This window comes from Rhinoraja longicauda, chromosome 9, assembly GCF_053455715.1.
Source record: "Rhinoraja longicauda isolate Sanriku21f chromosome 9, sRhiLon1.1, whole genome shotgun sequence".
In the NCBI taxonomy this organism is placed as follows: domain Eukaryota; kingdom Metazoa; phylum Chordata; class Chondrichthyes; order Rajiformes; family Arhynchobatidae; genus Rhinoraja; species Rhinoraja longicauda.
The window spans coordinates 69,570,669-69,587,098 of NC_135961.1; the positions used below are offsets into that span (position 1 = coordinate 69,570,669).

The 16,430-nt window shown below is 44.8% G+C and overlaps 1 protein-coding gene across 3 annotated transcripts in view; it reads left to right on the top strand.

Moving 5' to 3' along the window:
- The window catches only part of vps54 (VPS54 subunit of GARP complex), an 87,174-nt gene that overhangs the window by 35,045 nt on the left and 35,699 nt on the right, over positions 1-16,430 (top strand). For all 3 annotated transcript variants that reach the window (XM_078405694.1, XM_078405695.1, XM_078405696.1), the window contains exons 8-12: positions 4,997-5,120; positions 8,271-8,378; positions 10,581-10,636; positions 13,638-13,734; positions 15,000-15,334. In XM_078405694.1, the coding sequence (XP_078261820.1) occupies positions 4,997-5,120; positions 8,271-8,378; positions 10,581-10,636; positions 13,638-13,734; positions 15,000-15,334 (720 nt within the window). The remainder of the gene's footprint in view (positions 1-4,996; positions 5,121-8,270; positions 8,379-10,580; positions 10,637-13,637; positions 13,735-14,999; positions 15,335-16,430) is intronic.

Consider the following 16,430-nt stretch of genomic DNA (forward strand, 5'->3'; position numbering starts at 1 on the left):
TGCAGCTCCGAGCTGGACCCCTGGTGCAGGGATCACGGGCTCCGCGATGGCAAGTCCGCAGGCTCCCACGATGGAGATGGCAAAATCAGTCTCCAGCAAAGACCGCCAACTCCTCGATGTTAGGCCGCAGTGCAGACGGAGAAACGATACAGAAAAAAATCGCATCTCCGTCGAGGTAAGAGATTAGAAAAAGTTTCTCCCAACCCACCACCCCCACATAAAACAAGCTAAAAAACACTAAAACCATAAATTTAACACAGACGATTAAAACACAAAGGACAGACAGACTTGGCGAGGCAGCCATTGCTGGCGCCACCCAGTGCTGTATTAAATATTTTGCCCAGTTTGCTTTGATTAGTGAATGTGCTTCTGGGCCAGAAGATTGAAATGTTAAGAGTGGCCCCAGGAGCCGCTGGCCACCAGCTGATTACCAACCGTTCCATATTGGAAAGGTCCGCCCAATATTTAAATAGGAAATTGGAAGGCTCCATAGTGTCAATGTGGGGCATTTATTTTAACTCTATAAATGTTCACAATCTCGACACCCTGTCCAAGAAGGATGTGTTTCGGAGCCTGTCTTTGTCTCTCGTTGTCCTTTCCCCTGACTCTCAGTCTGAAGAAGGGTCTCGACCCGAAACGTCACCTATTCCCTGTCCCCACAAATTTGCTGTCTGACCCGCTGAGTTACTCCAGCTTTTTGTGTCTATCTGAGAAATGTCAGACTGTTTTAATTGTGGAGACACCTGAAAAATGCATTTGCCAGCATTTTGCAGTCAGTGGCATCGGAATTTACCTCGGAGGGATCCTCCGGGGACAGCAGAGTGGAGCCAACCCAACAGGACAAAACCTGTTCTGATTTTGAAATAGGCTGTTGACTCACCAAGGCCACCAATGAAGCACAAGATCTCGGCTCCGTTGTGCAAGATTTGGAGTGGAGCCTGGAGTGCTGTCTCACTCTACACACGCTTGGCTGTTATCACCACCCTTCCCTGTGACCGTAGCCCCTTCTTTAAGCTGCCCTGTGGAGATGAAACCAATCTGCTATTGGGCTAAAGATCCACATTATAAGCAGGGCCGATTCTGAGCCAGGAGGCCAGATGGTGCTTGAGAAGTAGTGAGGGCATTCTCCTAGTCTGTTGCCAAGGACAGTACTTACCTAACATCACTATTCTTTAACAAAAAGTATTTGTTCATTGAGCTGCTTGCTTTCTCTGAACCTTGTCTTGCGAAACTTGTTTGTCTTGTTTCGCTGAAGGCTAATCCTTGGGGCTGTAGGGTGGGTGTGAAGCAGATTTAGGATATTTTCAAGTCATGAAAGGCACAAATCAATGTACGTTTTTGATTATATTTGAGCCCCAAATAGACCTATAAAAAATGTGCCTTTTTGTTCAACACTTCTGGTACAGCTAAATCACACAGAAGGACCACTGTGAACTCCCTTTTCAACGTTCAAGCGTAGCAATGCAGGCCTTGATAAATTGCGGCTTCCAATCATCCTGGGGCGTGCTGCTCAGGCCTGTTTGTTGGTGCTGATGAAAGGGTGTAATGTGTAAGTCAGGGTGCAAAATGCACATGTTCACCAGGATTCTTGCACAGTGTGTTCACGGTGCATTAGCATTGCTATTCCCAGCCTTCATATGACTCCCATCATTCCTATCTGTTTGACTGCTTTGTCAACAAATACAACAGCCTCTGTTTGCTTGATCTACACAACATAATGCTTAAATGCCGAAAAGGCCTGTTTCCGGCTGTATATATATGATATGATATGATATGAATGTAGTGAAATGCAGGATTGAGACGTCATCGGTGATTCTCAGTCTACGGGCAAGATATTTGGTGTGTGTTTGGTTGGAGGCAGCTTCTGCAGCTGTGCTGTAACTACATGGTTTGCATAACGTTCCTGAAGCTGAATCGTTGGCACAGGTGGCACACTTGTTAAAGTGGATGTGGGCCATTTGTAGTGATGCTGACAGGAGCCGTGCCAGCTTGTTAGACTGCTCGGGGATTGTATTGCTCAATTATTTATGGAATGCACAAACGTAGCTTCTGTCTAGTTGTATCGAGGGAAACCAATGTACCCACATTGGCAAATCCACGTTGCCTTTTATCTCTGCTGCCGCCCGCGCCTGCTGTGGAATCACTGACATTTGTTTTAGAAATATTTATCGCTAATTATTTTTTTTGGGACAGGAATTTGCCGAGAACATCAGGTTTGAAATCTGTTGAATGATGTGTGTGGTACAGTGTGAGAGGGTAATGTATACCTGCAGGAGCTGGTCACAACATATCTCATTTGTTGTGTTTCACAGTCGGCACTGCTGAGCTCGAGAACTCTCATCTAAGTGACCGCCATTACACACTAACTCTTCACAAAGGCCACACCTTGCCAAGTAGTGCCACACCACCAACTCTCCACTCTCTTGCCTTGCCTTGTCTGGTGAATTATCCCAATAGAATATTGTTCACACGGGCAGCACAGTGGCACAGCGGTAGAGTTGCTGCCTCACAGCACCAGAGACCCTGGTTAGATCCTAACCTCACCTGCTGTCTGTACAGGCTTTCGGCCCACCAAGTCCGTGCCGACCAGCGATCACTCTGTGCACTAGTTCTATCCAACTCGCTCGAGACATTTTACCAAACCCATTTGACCAACAAACCTGCACGCCTTTTGAATGAGAGGAACCTGGAGAAACCCCGTGTGGTCACAGGGAGAAACTCCTTATAGACAGCACCCATAGTCAGGATGGAACCCGTGTCTCTGGCGCTGTGAGGCAGCAACTCTACCGCTGCGTCCCTGTGTTGACCCATTTTGTAAATGTGGTCAGTATGGCACTTTGGTTTTTGGTATTTCCTGCTTTAATATTTCAAAGGTTTCAAGGCTCTTTTATTGTCACCTGTACCAATTAAGGCACAGTGAAATGCGATTTATCTACAGCCATACGAAAAAAAAGCAACGAGACACACAACTGCATAAAAGTTAACATAAACATCCACCACAGCGGATTCCCCACGTTCCTCACTGTGACAGAAGTCAAAAAAGTCCAATCTTCTTCCTCTTTATTCTCCCGCATCGGGGCAGTCGAACCATCCGTCGGGGCGGTCGAAGCCCCCACAGCCGGCGTTCGATGTTCCCGTGTCGGAGCGATCGATGTTCCCGTGTCGGGGTGGTCGATGTTCCCGTGTCGGGGCGATCGATGTTCCCGTGTCGGGGTGGTCGATGTTCCCGTGTCGGAGCGATCGATGTTCCCGTGTCGGGGTGGTCGATGTTCCCGTGTCGGGGCGGTCTAATCCCCGTGTCAGGGCGCTCGATGTTCCCGCGTCGGGGCGGTCGTTGCTCCCGTGGCTTGGAGTTTCTGAAGTCGGTCTGTGACCAGAGACCGTGAGCTCCGTGACGTTAAGTCCGCAGGCTCCCACGATTGCAGCTCCGAGCTGGACCCCTGGTGCAGGGATCACGGGCTCCGCGATGGCAAGTCCGCAGGCTCCCACGATGGAGATGGCAAAATCAGTCTCCAGCAAAGACCGCCAACTCCTCGATGTTAGGCCGCAGTGCAGACGGAGAAACGATACAGAAAAAAATCGCATCTCCGTCGAGGTAAGAGATTAGAAAAAGTTTCTCCCAACCCACCACCCCCACATAAAACAAGCTAAAAAACACTAAAACCATAAATTTAACACAGACGATTAAAACACAAAGGACAGACAGACTTGGCGAGGCAGCCATTGCTGGCGCCACCCAGTGCTGTATTAAATATTTTGCCCAGTTTGCTTTGATTAGTGAATGTGCTTCTGGGCCAGAAGATTGAAATGTTAAGAGTGGCCCCAGGAGCCGCTGGCCTGATGCTGACAGGATGTCTCGCACTTTGTTTCATTAGTTGCAGCGATCTCGCCATGTGCAGGCTGACTTGGAATTATGCATTTTGTGTACACTTGGGATAATGTACAGCTAATGCACATTTTTTTGAAAACTCATTACCAAATATAAATATAAGCTAAACCCTATCCAACCATGGCCAATCAACCTGATTCAATCCATGAATAATTTTACTTCCATGCATGACCATAACTATAACGGTCTCAAACACATTGTACATCTGTCTGAGGATGAAACACCAAATACTAATGTGGATCAGAGTGTGGGCTGTAAGGGCCTTGCCTGATGAAGTATTAGTTGGGCTGGCCTGGCCCGGCCTGGCCTGGCCCGGCACAACCTGGACCCAGCCTGCATGCGTCTGTCGCCCTGGAATGGCAGGCAGGGTCTTCATTGGGAGACCGAGGGGTTTGGTAATGGAGATAACCGGACACTTTAGGACTATGCATGTGCTTGCTTTGTTAGCTTGACACTGAGAAGGTGTACCAAAAATTGACCTGAGTTTGTGTTTACAGAGGAAGGTTTATTTAAACTGGTTATATGCTATTATCAATTTAGCTTTTCATTTCAGTTTTCAAGAGCTGTTGTCGTTTACTCTTTGGATATTTTCAATTATCCACGATCCTTCATATGTGTCCGTTTTTGATGTCTCAGAAATGCTCTCAGCTAAACCCTTGTTTCAGATTTAGATTGAGAATCCAGAGATCACCATTAGATGTGTAATCTTTAATGATTTCATAATGGGCCTTAATGGCCAATGTAAACATTTAATTCCATACTCTGGAATTAAATCTACACGCTTTGTTGGCCTGTAATAATAACTCATTTAATTGACCTAAGTCAATTACATCGAGTTGAAATTGAACTGACTTCATTATTACAACACTAATTTGATTTTAAATGGATCAGTCTTAAATAATGCATTACTCTTTGTGAAATGTATTCCACAGAGCTGAATGTTGAAGTTGTACCATAATGTTATTACCTCACAGTGTGCTGTATTGGGTTGTGGTTTGTGGATGAACGTTTAAGAAGGTTATAATTGTTTGTTTCTTGGTGCTTGAGGTGTATTTAGTTGAGGATTATTTGTACACCAATAATTAATGATGTCTTTTGTCTTTCCAGACACCTTGGTTCTCAGCTGTGTGAACTGGAAAGACTTATAGATAAAATGATGATAGCAGATTTTTCCACCTATGCGCATAGTGATTTAAATAGACCATTGGAAGACGATCAGATGTTAGAGGAGGTTTGTAAAATATTTATCTTAATGTTTTTTCAACTTTTTTGTATCATAGAATATAATGCATGGATGATTTGCTCTGTAAATTCAGCTTTATTTTAATGCAGCAGTTTGAAGCTGAAAATATAAAACTTAGATTCATTGCTGTTTTGTAACCATTGGTACTAAATTTATGTTTACAAGAAAATGACTTTAAATGAGGAAGGTAAGTTGATTTATTCCAATTTGTCTCCAGAGATTTCCTAATGTCCCAATCTGGTAGGTTAGGCACAGCTCGGAGGGCTGACGGAATCAAGGGATGTGGGGAGAGGGCAGGAACAGGGTACTGATTCTGGATGATCAGCTATGATCATATTGAATGGCGGTGCTGGCTCGAAGGGCCGATTGGTCTACTCCTTCACCTATTGTCTATGTTTCTTGCGTGCGTCCATGGTTTGGCCACCTCTTCCCTCCCCCACTCCCACACAAACACTTATGTTTAATTTGATTTATGTACATGAAAGAGAGAGTGCATTTCTACAGTATCTTTCATGGTTTCCTCTCATCCCAGAGTGCTTCATGGTCGATGGAAGACTTATGGAAATATTGTCGCAATGTTGTGAAGAAATGGAACAGCCACTTTGTCACAGCAAGTCCTATCCAACAAATGGCCTTTTTGTGTGATGTTCATTGAGCAATTATTGTTCAATAGGACAGATGTACCATTCACTAACTTGTACCTCGTATCTAGTTCTATTCCCAGGTTAAATTAATAATCTTTGAAAGTCTTGAAAATGTGACTGAAAAACCTTATAATTCAGACATTGATCCTAAAATTAAACCGTAGGAACTTATTTTCCAAGTTGCTCCCCTGTTTGAATCAGACAAGGAAGGATCTGTGACTTGAAGCATTGTTAATGAGGAACATTGGAAGTAGTCAAAATATCCACGCATCGCATTGTAATCACCATCAAGGTACGGATGGAATGGCAAGGATGCAATTTTATTGAAAATGTTGAAATGAAGGAGGTTATATTTTGACTGAAGACCTTATTTAACTTAATATCATCACAGTTGTGCATTGCACGATTATGAGAATAAAATTTCACAGGTTCCAAAAATAAACTAAGAAAACTAAAAATATGCGTTCAGTGCACAGTGCAGGAAACTCAACTGGTGCTCTAGGCTTACTCCCTTGTGGTCAGGTTTACCATGCATTATTTAGTGTGCAGGAAAAAACTGCAGATGCTGGTTTCAATTGAAGGTAGACGCAAAATGCTGGAGTAACCCAGCGGGTCAGGCAGCATCACTGGAGAGAAGGAATGGGTAACATTTCGGGGGAGTCCAGAACAAGGGGCCACAGTTTAAGAATAAGGGGTAGGCCATTTAGAACGGAGATGAGGAAGAACTTTTTCAGTCAGAGGGTGGTGAAGGTGTGGAATTCTCTGCCTCAGAAGGCAGTGGAGGCCAGTTCGTTGGATGCTTTCAAGAGAGAGCTGGATAGAGCTCTTAAGGATAGCGGAGTGAGGGGGTATGGGGAGAAGGCAGGAACGGGGTACTGATTGAGAGTGATCAGCCATGATCGCATTGAATGGCGGTGCTGGCTCGAAGGGCTGAATGGCCTACTCCTGCACCTATTGTCTATTGTCGAGACCCTTCAGGTCTCGACCTGAAACGTCACCCATTCCTTCTTTCCCGAGATGTTGCCTGACCCGCTGAGTTACTCCAGCATTTTGTGTCTACCTTATTATTTAGTGTGTGACTGGATATACCTGACCTGATATTGCTTAAAGTCGACACAAACAGAGAAGTGTTCATTTCATGGTGCTTCCCGTGAACACAACAAGTAAATGTGCTCGTATTTAACTGGAATAATGGTCCTGGGGGGTGGGGTAAGGAGGGGGGAATAGCTTATGATCCACCTGCTAAATTAATCATGCTAGCAAATCAGATAGTAATGCGATGATCCCTTCCTTACAATGACGTGTAACATTCCTGTCATTGTTTTTCCTGTACAAGGAAGGTGCAATAGAATTGTAAGATCTTAATCATTTTGCCGATTCTCTATTAAATTGCGGCCTTGAATTTTGTTTATCTTCCCATTCTCTCCTCTCCCTCCCTGCACTGTGTAACGTTTGTACAGACTCGCAGCTCACCAGAACCGTGTGTGTGTGCTTGCTGCTACTGTTATGTTGAGGCAGCCCATGTTAAACCGGCCAGTTAACCAGTCCCAACTCTGCCCATGATAACCGGCCAGTTAACCAGTCCTAACTCTGCCCATGTTAAACCAGTCAGTTAACCAGTCCTAACTCTGCCCATGTTAAACCAGTCAGTTAACCAGTCCTAACTCTGCCCATGTTAAACCAGTCAGTTAACCAGTCCTAACTCTGCCCATGTTAAACCAGTCAGTTAACCAGTCCTAACTCTGCCCATGTTAAACCAGTCAGTTAACCAGTCCCAACTCTGCCCATGATAACCAGCCAATTAACCAATCCTAACTCAGTCCATGTTAAACTACCTAGTTAACCAGTCCTAACTCAGCCCATGTTAAGCTACCTGATTAACCAGTCCTAAGCTCATGTTAAACTAGCCAGTTAACCAGTCCTAACTCAGCCCATGTTAAACTACCTAGTTAACCAGTCCTAAGCTCATGTTAAACTAGCCAGTTAACCAGTCCTAACTCAGCCCATGATAACCTGCTATTAACCAGTCCTAACTCAGCCCATGTTAAACCTGCCAGTTGGTCAGTCCTAACTCAGCCCATGTTAAACCTGCCAGTCCACCAGTCCTAACTCTGCCCAGTTTCTTTGGCTGTCGGAAGCATTTGTATTGTTAATTTTCTAGGCCTCTACACCACATCCAGGACATGCTTTACATGAGCACGGTAGTAAGTTCTAGTTCTAGGATCAGCGATTATAAACCAGCAACTTCAAATAGACAATACTTTCTCTGCTTCATCAGAGCATAAATAAGTTCATATTTTGTACAGTAAAGTTCCAAATACTGAATATCATGATGTTCTATTTCATGATCTAGTTATTTATTTGGTGACTGTTTTTGTTTTAAATGTGCAGAAATATGTGCTTTACCTTTAAACAAAAAGTCCAGAACAGACTATTTTCTGCAAGGCCAAATGAAACAACTTATTGATTTTTTTGTCTGTACTATTTCTTCAAGGAGCGGTTGGTATCCTTGGTTTTTGGGCTCCTCCGACAAAGAAAGCTAGACTTTCTGGATATCTATCATGAAGAGATGATCATTGCTGCAAAAAACATTATTAAACAGGTTGGTTTCTGTGGTATTTCCAGCATACTTTTTAGTGTTGTCCTATACTGAGAATTTGGCTTTGAGCTTAAGTTATAACTTAACTTCGGCAATGTATTAGGCAATGTAAACCTCATGCCTTGTACAAAAAGTTGCCAGTGCGGGCTTCTCTTTTGCCTGCAAATAGAATAAATAAATATTGAATTTCAATGGACTTTAATCCAAAAATAAAACATAGGTGCTTCAAAATACTTGAGTTTATTTGTGGTTTTGTACCTGCACACTAAAGCTGCTATTCTATACTTTAGAAATACAGTTCGGTACAGGCCATTCGGCCCACCTAGTCCACACTGACCAGCAATCACCCCGTACACTAACACTACCCTACACACTAGGGACAATTTATAATTTTACTGAAGCCAATTATCCTACAAACCTGCACGTCTGTGGAGCATGAGATGAAACCCGCAGCAAACCCACACGGTCAGAGGGAGAACGTACAAACTCCGTGCAGACAGCACCCGTAGTCAGGATGGAACCCGGGCCTCTGGCGCTGTGAGGCAGTAACTCTACCGCTGCGCCACCGTGCACTTTTGAATGGGTTTAATGTGTTTCTAAAACCACTTTCAAATCCTAGGTCTTGTCCTAAAGATGTCAAGCCAACAGAAGATGTGATATTTAATAAAATCAATTAATGGATGAACAGTGTTGACAGCTGGCATATTAACCAAATATATAATCAGGTTATTTAGGCAATACATCAATTGCTGTTGTTTGTATAGAATTCCAGAGACACTGTTGGTGTTGTGAATGCTGTTCATGAAAGGGGGAATAATGGAACTGAAAATACATTAATTAAAGGTCACTTGTAAATAATCAGCTGGGTGAAAGAAAATGTTATTTTTCTCTCTCTTATCTCTCCCCCCCCCCCCCCATTACTTTAAATCACTGCCCCCCTGGTTATTGACCCCTCTGTGAAGGCCAATCATTCCATCCTCTGTACCCCATCTATGTTCTACATCACAATTCGCTCTTCCCTTGGCTCACTCTATTGGAATACACCATGGCTCGGTCCAACTATTGTACAGGTTAAATGTCTGCTCTCCACCCAGTTGCAGCACTTTGCTTTTGTTCATTAATTCTACTTTTTTTCACACAGGTGCAGCCTGACCTGCTGTTTTTAGTTTAGATTTCCAGCATCTACACTTAAAAAGAAATCACTTGTTGAATCCCCGTTACTTTATCAAGAATGCGGAAACTGAATAAGCTCTCTGCTCTGATGGGATCGCTGCCTGTCTCTCAGTCTTCTCCCTGAAATGCTAACTCTGTTTCTCTTCCCACTGATCAAGCCTATCTTGTTGAATATAACCATGCTTTCTATTTTAATTTTGGATTTCCCTTTTGTTCTATCAATTCTCCCTTCACCTTAAAGCTGCTTTCATTTAAAACTCCTTCCAGCTCTGATGGAAAATCATCAACCTGAAATGTTAACTAACTTTCTTTCTTTCCACAGATGCTGCCTGAATAGCTGAGTATTTAGCATTTCCTGTGCTTATTTAGGAAGGCACGTGAGCCAGGCCTGTAGAACCTTTCAGATTGAGAGCAAGAGAAATGTCTCTTCTTAGAATCTTCTACCTCATTTGCTCGTTTATAAAATACATCCAAGATTGTTGAGCAAGATGGGAATAGATGGATGAAGAGATTGGAATGAAGGAACTGCATATGCTGCATTATACCGACGAGAGACACAAAATGTTGGAATAACTCAATAGGACAGACAGCATCTCTGGATAGAAGGAATGGGTGACGTTTCAGGTCTTCAGAAGAAGGATCTTGACCCGAAACGTCACCCATTCCTTCTATGCAGAGATGCTGGCTGTCCCATTGAGTTATTCCAGCATTTTGTGTCTATCTTCAGATTCACCAGAGCCACAGTCTGTACACTGACCATTAATGTGGGTGCTGTGGAAGGTTGGCCTTCTCCAGAGCCACAGTCTGTACACTCACCATCAATGTGGGTGCTGTGGAAGGGCTGGGCCTCTCCACATAGTCTGTACACTGACCATCAATGTGGGTGCTGTGGAAGGGCTGGGCCTCTCCACACAGTCTGTACACTGACCATCAACGTGGGTGCTGTGGAAGGTCGGCCTTCTCCAGAGCCACAGTCTGTACATTGACCATCACCAGCTTCCTGCTTCACACTCCGCTTTGTGTTTCCTGCAGATTGTGATCGAAACTATTGCACAAATGGAAGAAATAGACACCGACATTGTACTAAAGTAAGTTTGCTCATTTTCGGCAAAATACATTTAACTCGGTCTGAAAAGCTGAGCAATGCCATTTGATTCTGGCATTGTTTAAATGATTTCATTACGTAAAAATAACGTTTAAAGATAATGATTTTTAAAGATCTTCCAAGATGAAATTGTCATGTGGCATATTTAGTCAGGGGGCATGGGGAGAAGGCAGGAACGGGGTACTGATTGAGAATGATCAGCCATGATCACATTGAATGGCGGTGCTGGCTCGAAGGGCCGAATGGCCTCCTCCTGCACCTATTGTCTATTGTCTAGTCATCTCTCACAGCAGCACTGTTTTTGTGATAGTCTGCCCTGTTATGGAATACTGGCACCTCTCAAAAGATAAAAACTAAATCTATCATCAAAACTCTGCCTGGTAAATATTTATATATATATTATTGTAATAATGTAGAAGTTTTAACATGCATTGATTTTATAATTTTTAGTTATTTATTAAATTAAAACCACCCCATTGAAATGTACAGAATAGTGAAAGGCCTGGATAGAGTGGATGTTTCCACTAGTGGGAGAGTCTAGGACCAGAGGGCACAGCCTCAGAATTAAAGGATGTTATAGACAATAGACAATAGGTGCAGGAGGAGGCCATTCGGCCCTTCGAGCCAGCACCGCCATTCAATGTGATCATGGCTGATCATTCTCAATCAGTACCCCATTCCTGCCTTCTCCCCATACCCCCTGACTCCGCTATCCTTAAGAGCTCTATCTAGCTCTCTCTTGAATGCATTCAGAGAATTGGCCTCCACTGCCTTCTGAGGCGGAGAATTCCACAGATTCACAACTCTCTGACTGAAAAGGTTTTTCCTCATCTCAGTTCTAAGTGGCCTACCCCTTATTCTTAAACTGTGGCCCCTTGTTCTGGACTCCCCCAACATTGGGAACATGTTTCCTGCCTCTAACGTGTCCAACCCCTTAATAATTTTATACGTTTCTTTCAGGAAGGAGATGGGGAGGAGTTTCTTTAGTCAGAGGGTGGTGAATCTGTGGAATTCTTTGTCAAGTCAGTGGATATTTTTAAGGCAGAGATAGATAGATTCTTGATTAGTGCGGGTGTCAGAGGTTATGGGGAGAAGGCAGGAGAATGGGGTTAGGAAGGAGAGATAGATCAGCCGTAATTGAATGGTGGAGTGGACTTGATGGGCCGAATGGCCTGATTTGCTCCTATCACTTATGAGAAATGGGGGGTATATTGATGGAAATGTTTTTATTTCACAAAATGCTGGAGTAACTCAGCAGGTCAGGCAGCATCTCAGGAGAGAAGGAATGGGTGACTTTTCGGGTTGAGACCCTTCTTCAGACTGGAAATGTTTGTTGATAAATGTAGCTTAACTTTTAATATGTGTACTAGCACATTTCATCTAGAAAAAAACCAGTCTAGAAGTGATAAATTACTCTTTATATAATCATTGAGAGTACTAATGGATGAAGCGTCTTCAAATCTGGATGAATTAATAACTCTGTTTAAATATTCCCAAGCTTTTAAGCCTAAAAAACCCCCCAAGACTCCAATGAGAATTTTCAATGGTTGGCATTAGACACCTAGCCATTAGACTTAAAGGTGCTGGGGTGGGGTTACTTACAAAAGTATAAAGAGCGAGGCCTAGAAGCCTCTTGTGAGACACACGAGACTGCAGGTGGTGGAATCTTAAGCCAAGCACAAAGTGCTGGAGGATTTCTGCGGATCAGGCAGCATCTGTGGAGGGAATGAACAGTGGATGTTTAGGTTTGAGACAAACAAACTGGAAGAACGAGCGGCACCTCATTCTGCTGTGAGCTCACATCACAGGCCACAACACTTCCTATTGCAGAATGGCACTTTTGTCTTTCTTTCCCCTCACTTCTCCCTCGCTGGGCACACCATTCTCCCACTGCCCAAACCGTTCCTTTCCTCTCCTCTTTCCCCTAATAAATGGATAGGATAGTTTAGAGGGATGTGGGCCAAATGCAGGCAGGTGGACCTAATGTCAGCGTGGGCAAATTAGGCCAAAGGGCCTGTTTCCAAGCTGTATGACTGTACCTCACTCGGGCTCTAATCTCCCACATCTCCCGACTCTCATTCACCCTCTCTCTTTCCCTCCCTGCGGCTTGACATTTCACTCCTCCTCTTCTCTCCGTATCTCACACCTGTTGTCTCCTTTCCACCTCCAGCCTTTGTCACTTACTCCACCCATCTGCCAATCACCCCCTCCCCTGTGTCCACCTATCACTCCCCTGTGTCCACCTATCACTCCCCTGTGTCCACCTATCACTCCCCTGTGTCCACCTATCACTCCCCTGTGTCCACCTATCACTCCCCTGTGTCCACCTATCACTCCCCTGTGTCCACCCATTCCCTCCGCTCCTTGTCCTGTCGTTCCTTGTCCTGAAGTTGTGCTGTAACTTAGTAATATTTCCGATTCCACAGTATTTCTCTATAAAGCTGCAAATCATTACCCATCAATGTAAAAATAGTAAATTAAGACTCTATCATGAAGGTTAAAAAAACATCTGTTTGTAGAGATATTGAGGAAAACATCTGATTGTTGCTGATGGTTCCTTCACACACATCAGCTGTGCATTGTGGGCTGCTTCCATCGGCTGCAGTGACTGTGGTCTGAAGCTTGCATCAGCAGTGTGGCCTCGGGTGCTGTTGCTTTAAGAGTGGTCAAGCTGACTATTAACCACCATCCCCCCCGACCCCACCCCCAACCCCCCCATCCCCCAAGCCACACCACCATCCCCATCCCCCCCACCCCAACACCATCCCCCCCTCCCACCATCCCCCCCCCCCCACCCTCCCACCACCAACCCCCTCCCACCCCACCCCCACCACCATCCCCACCCCACCACCATCCTCCCCAACACCAATCTGGCCCAGGTTTGTTCCCCAGTCATTACTAACCCAGGGTTTCCTTGTCCCCGACATATATTTGTGTAAGTGGCGGGGATGGGAGAGCCACTAACCTGCCGACTACTCTTTCAGACTTGCAGATCAGATGCGGATGCTGAACTTTCCTCAGTGGTTGCACCTTCTGACAAACATCTTCGCAAGCTTTGTTCATTTTTTGAAACGAGTTAAGGTAAGCCTTGTGCCCGTTTAGGGTGTTACTGAATCCCACCTTTAACAAATCTGCTGGAAGAAATCACAGTGCTGTCGGCATGATTATCATTGGCCACCTCAGCCCACTGAGACCTGTTGTCAACAGCCCGATCAATCTCTGGTTGTTGAAACATTGATCAGTGGAATTAATAAGTTATTATCTATTGGTTATTTGCATTTTTTCCAATCCTATATTGCTATTGTCTGTAGCTTTCATCAGAACAGTTTTAAGGGACTGAAAGTTGAATAACTGCTAGCAGTGCTGAACTACTATCTACCTCATTGGTGACCCTCAGACTATCCTTGATCAGACTTTGCTGGCTTTCCCTTGCACTAAACGTTATTCCCTTATCATGTATCTGTACACTGTAAATGACTCGATTGTAATCATGTGTTGTCTTTCCGCTGACTGGTTAGCACGCAACAAAAGCTTTTCACTGTACCTCGGTACACATGACAATAAACCAAATTGTAAACTGTAAACATTTACTTTCATGTAAAATAACAAAAGTTTGCATTTAAAATATTCATTTAAATTCATTCATGGGATACCACCATTTATTGTCCATGTACCGGTCGGTCTATAATTGGTCTGTCAGGAAGGCGGTTGACAGCCAGCCATGACTGGGCAAAGATGATGATGGGTCTTATTCCTGAAGAATGTTTGTGAACCCTGTGAATGGTTAGAACAACCCCGTAGTTTCATGATTATTAATACCGGGAGCTTTTTAATAAAATTGCAGGTGTGTCCAGTTAAATTCCACTGCTGGAATTTGAACTTGTGTTTCCGAGTCTTTTTTAGATATTTTTAGAGATATAGCGCGGAAACAGGCCCTTTCAACCCACTGGGTCCGCGCCGACCAGCGATCCCCGCATATTAACACTATCCTACACCCACTAGGGACAATTGTTTTGTACATTTACCAAGCCAATTAACCGACAAACCTGCACGTCTTTGGAGTGTGGGAGGAAACGAAAGATCACGGAGAAAACTCACGCAGGTCACGGGGAGAACGTACAAACTCCGTACAGACGGCGCCCGTAGTTGGGATCCAACCCGGGTCTCTGGCGTTGCATTCGCTGTAAGGCAGCAACTCTACAGCTGTGCCACCGTGACCGCCCAAAAGAGTCAATGGCCCAGACAGTCCAGCAGACCAGCCACTGTTGCTGTGCTCCAATCTGACGAGGTAGCAATAGTAATTGGTGTATTCCTTTTTATTTCCCTGTGACCTGAAACATTTGCAGACAACGATGGTCACCATTCGTGGTGTGGTCTTCCTGGTACTGGACAAAAGCCGGGACAAGGGCAGAGAGCTGGAAACTATACCCTGCAAGAAAGGTTCTGCTGTAGGTCACAATTTGGATACAGACGTGGCTTACTTGACTCACGAAGGCATGTTTATTAGCGATGCATATAATGAGAAAGAGGCAGCTTCGTCTGAAGTGGAAGCTGAGAGGACAGCTCTTGCAAACAGTGATCCCTGTGGCAGTGATTCAGCCTCTGAAGTGGAGTGTGCCACTGACTCCTCATCCAGCAAGGAGCACACATCTTCAACAATAGCAGGGGGACTGGAGATCATGTGAGTACCACCCTCCTCACTACATGAGCCTGCACTGGCCAACTTTGGTCGGTCTTGTATCTGTCATGTTTCTCCGTCTGCCATCCCTGTCCATCTAACTCTGTCTGACTGCATCAAGCCTTGCTCAAGGTGCTAATTTGCCACGAAGCCAGACAGACACAAAATGCTGGAGTAACTCAGCGGGTCTGGCAGCATCTGAGGACAACATGGACAGGTGACGTTTCACAGAGTGCTGGAGTAACTCAGCGGGTCAGGCAACATCTGTGGAGAACATTGATAGGTGACGTTTTGGGTCAGGGCCATTCTTCAGTTTCCTTATTCAGCTTCTGCGGTTTCTCTCAACATCTTCCATCTAATATTCTACTTTTTTACAAAGTTGTATTCTAAATGGCATCTTCTCTAAAAATATGGCATGAAAACCTATCGTAATGAAGCCCAGAAGATAGCCGTTGAATTGTTAGAATAGAGGAGGAATAAGCAACTGCGGAGTGTTTATCACCTGTGCCGTATGGTTGAGGATTATTAGCGTGGTGTCAAAGCACCCTCATCAAATGTTCATATTGAGGATAATCAGGTCAGATCTTGCCTCTAGATCCCGATCTTTTGGTCCATGTTTGTGATGATGCTGGAATTATTGATCTCTCGTGCATCCATTCAGTACAAATGTTGTGATATTTAAAGCTGATCCCTAGATGGCCTTGAGGAGGTGGCGGTGAGCTGCTGCCTTGACCAGGGCAACCTCTGGGCTGTGGGGATACCCATGGTGCTGTTTGGGAGGGAGACCCAGAGACGGTGTAGGAAGTGCGATACATTTCCAAGTGGGGACGGTGTGAGTCGTGGAGGGGAACCTCCAGGTGGTGGTGTTGCTGCCCTGGGCCTTGCAGCTGGGAGAGGCGGTGGGTTTGGAAGGTGCTGTGTGAGGAGTGTTGGTGAGTTGCTAGTGCCCCCTGTAGATGGTGCAGACTCAGTGGAGGGGTGAGTGAGGTTGTGGATGGGATCCATATCGAGTGGCTGCTGAGTGCCGTATCATGTTGAGCTGGAGTGTTGTTGAAGCCGCTGTGATGCGGGCCAGTGGAGAGTATTCCATCACACTCTT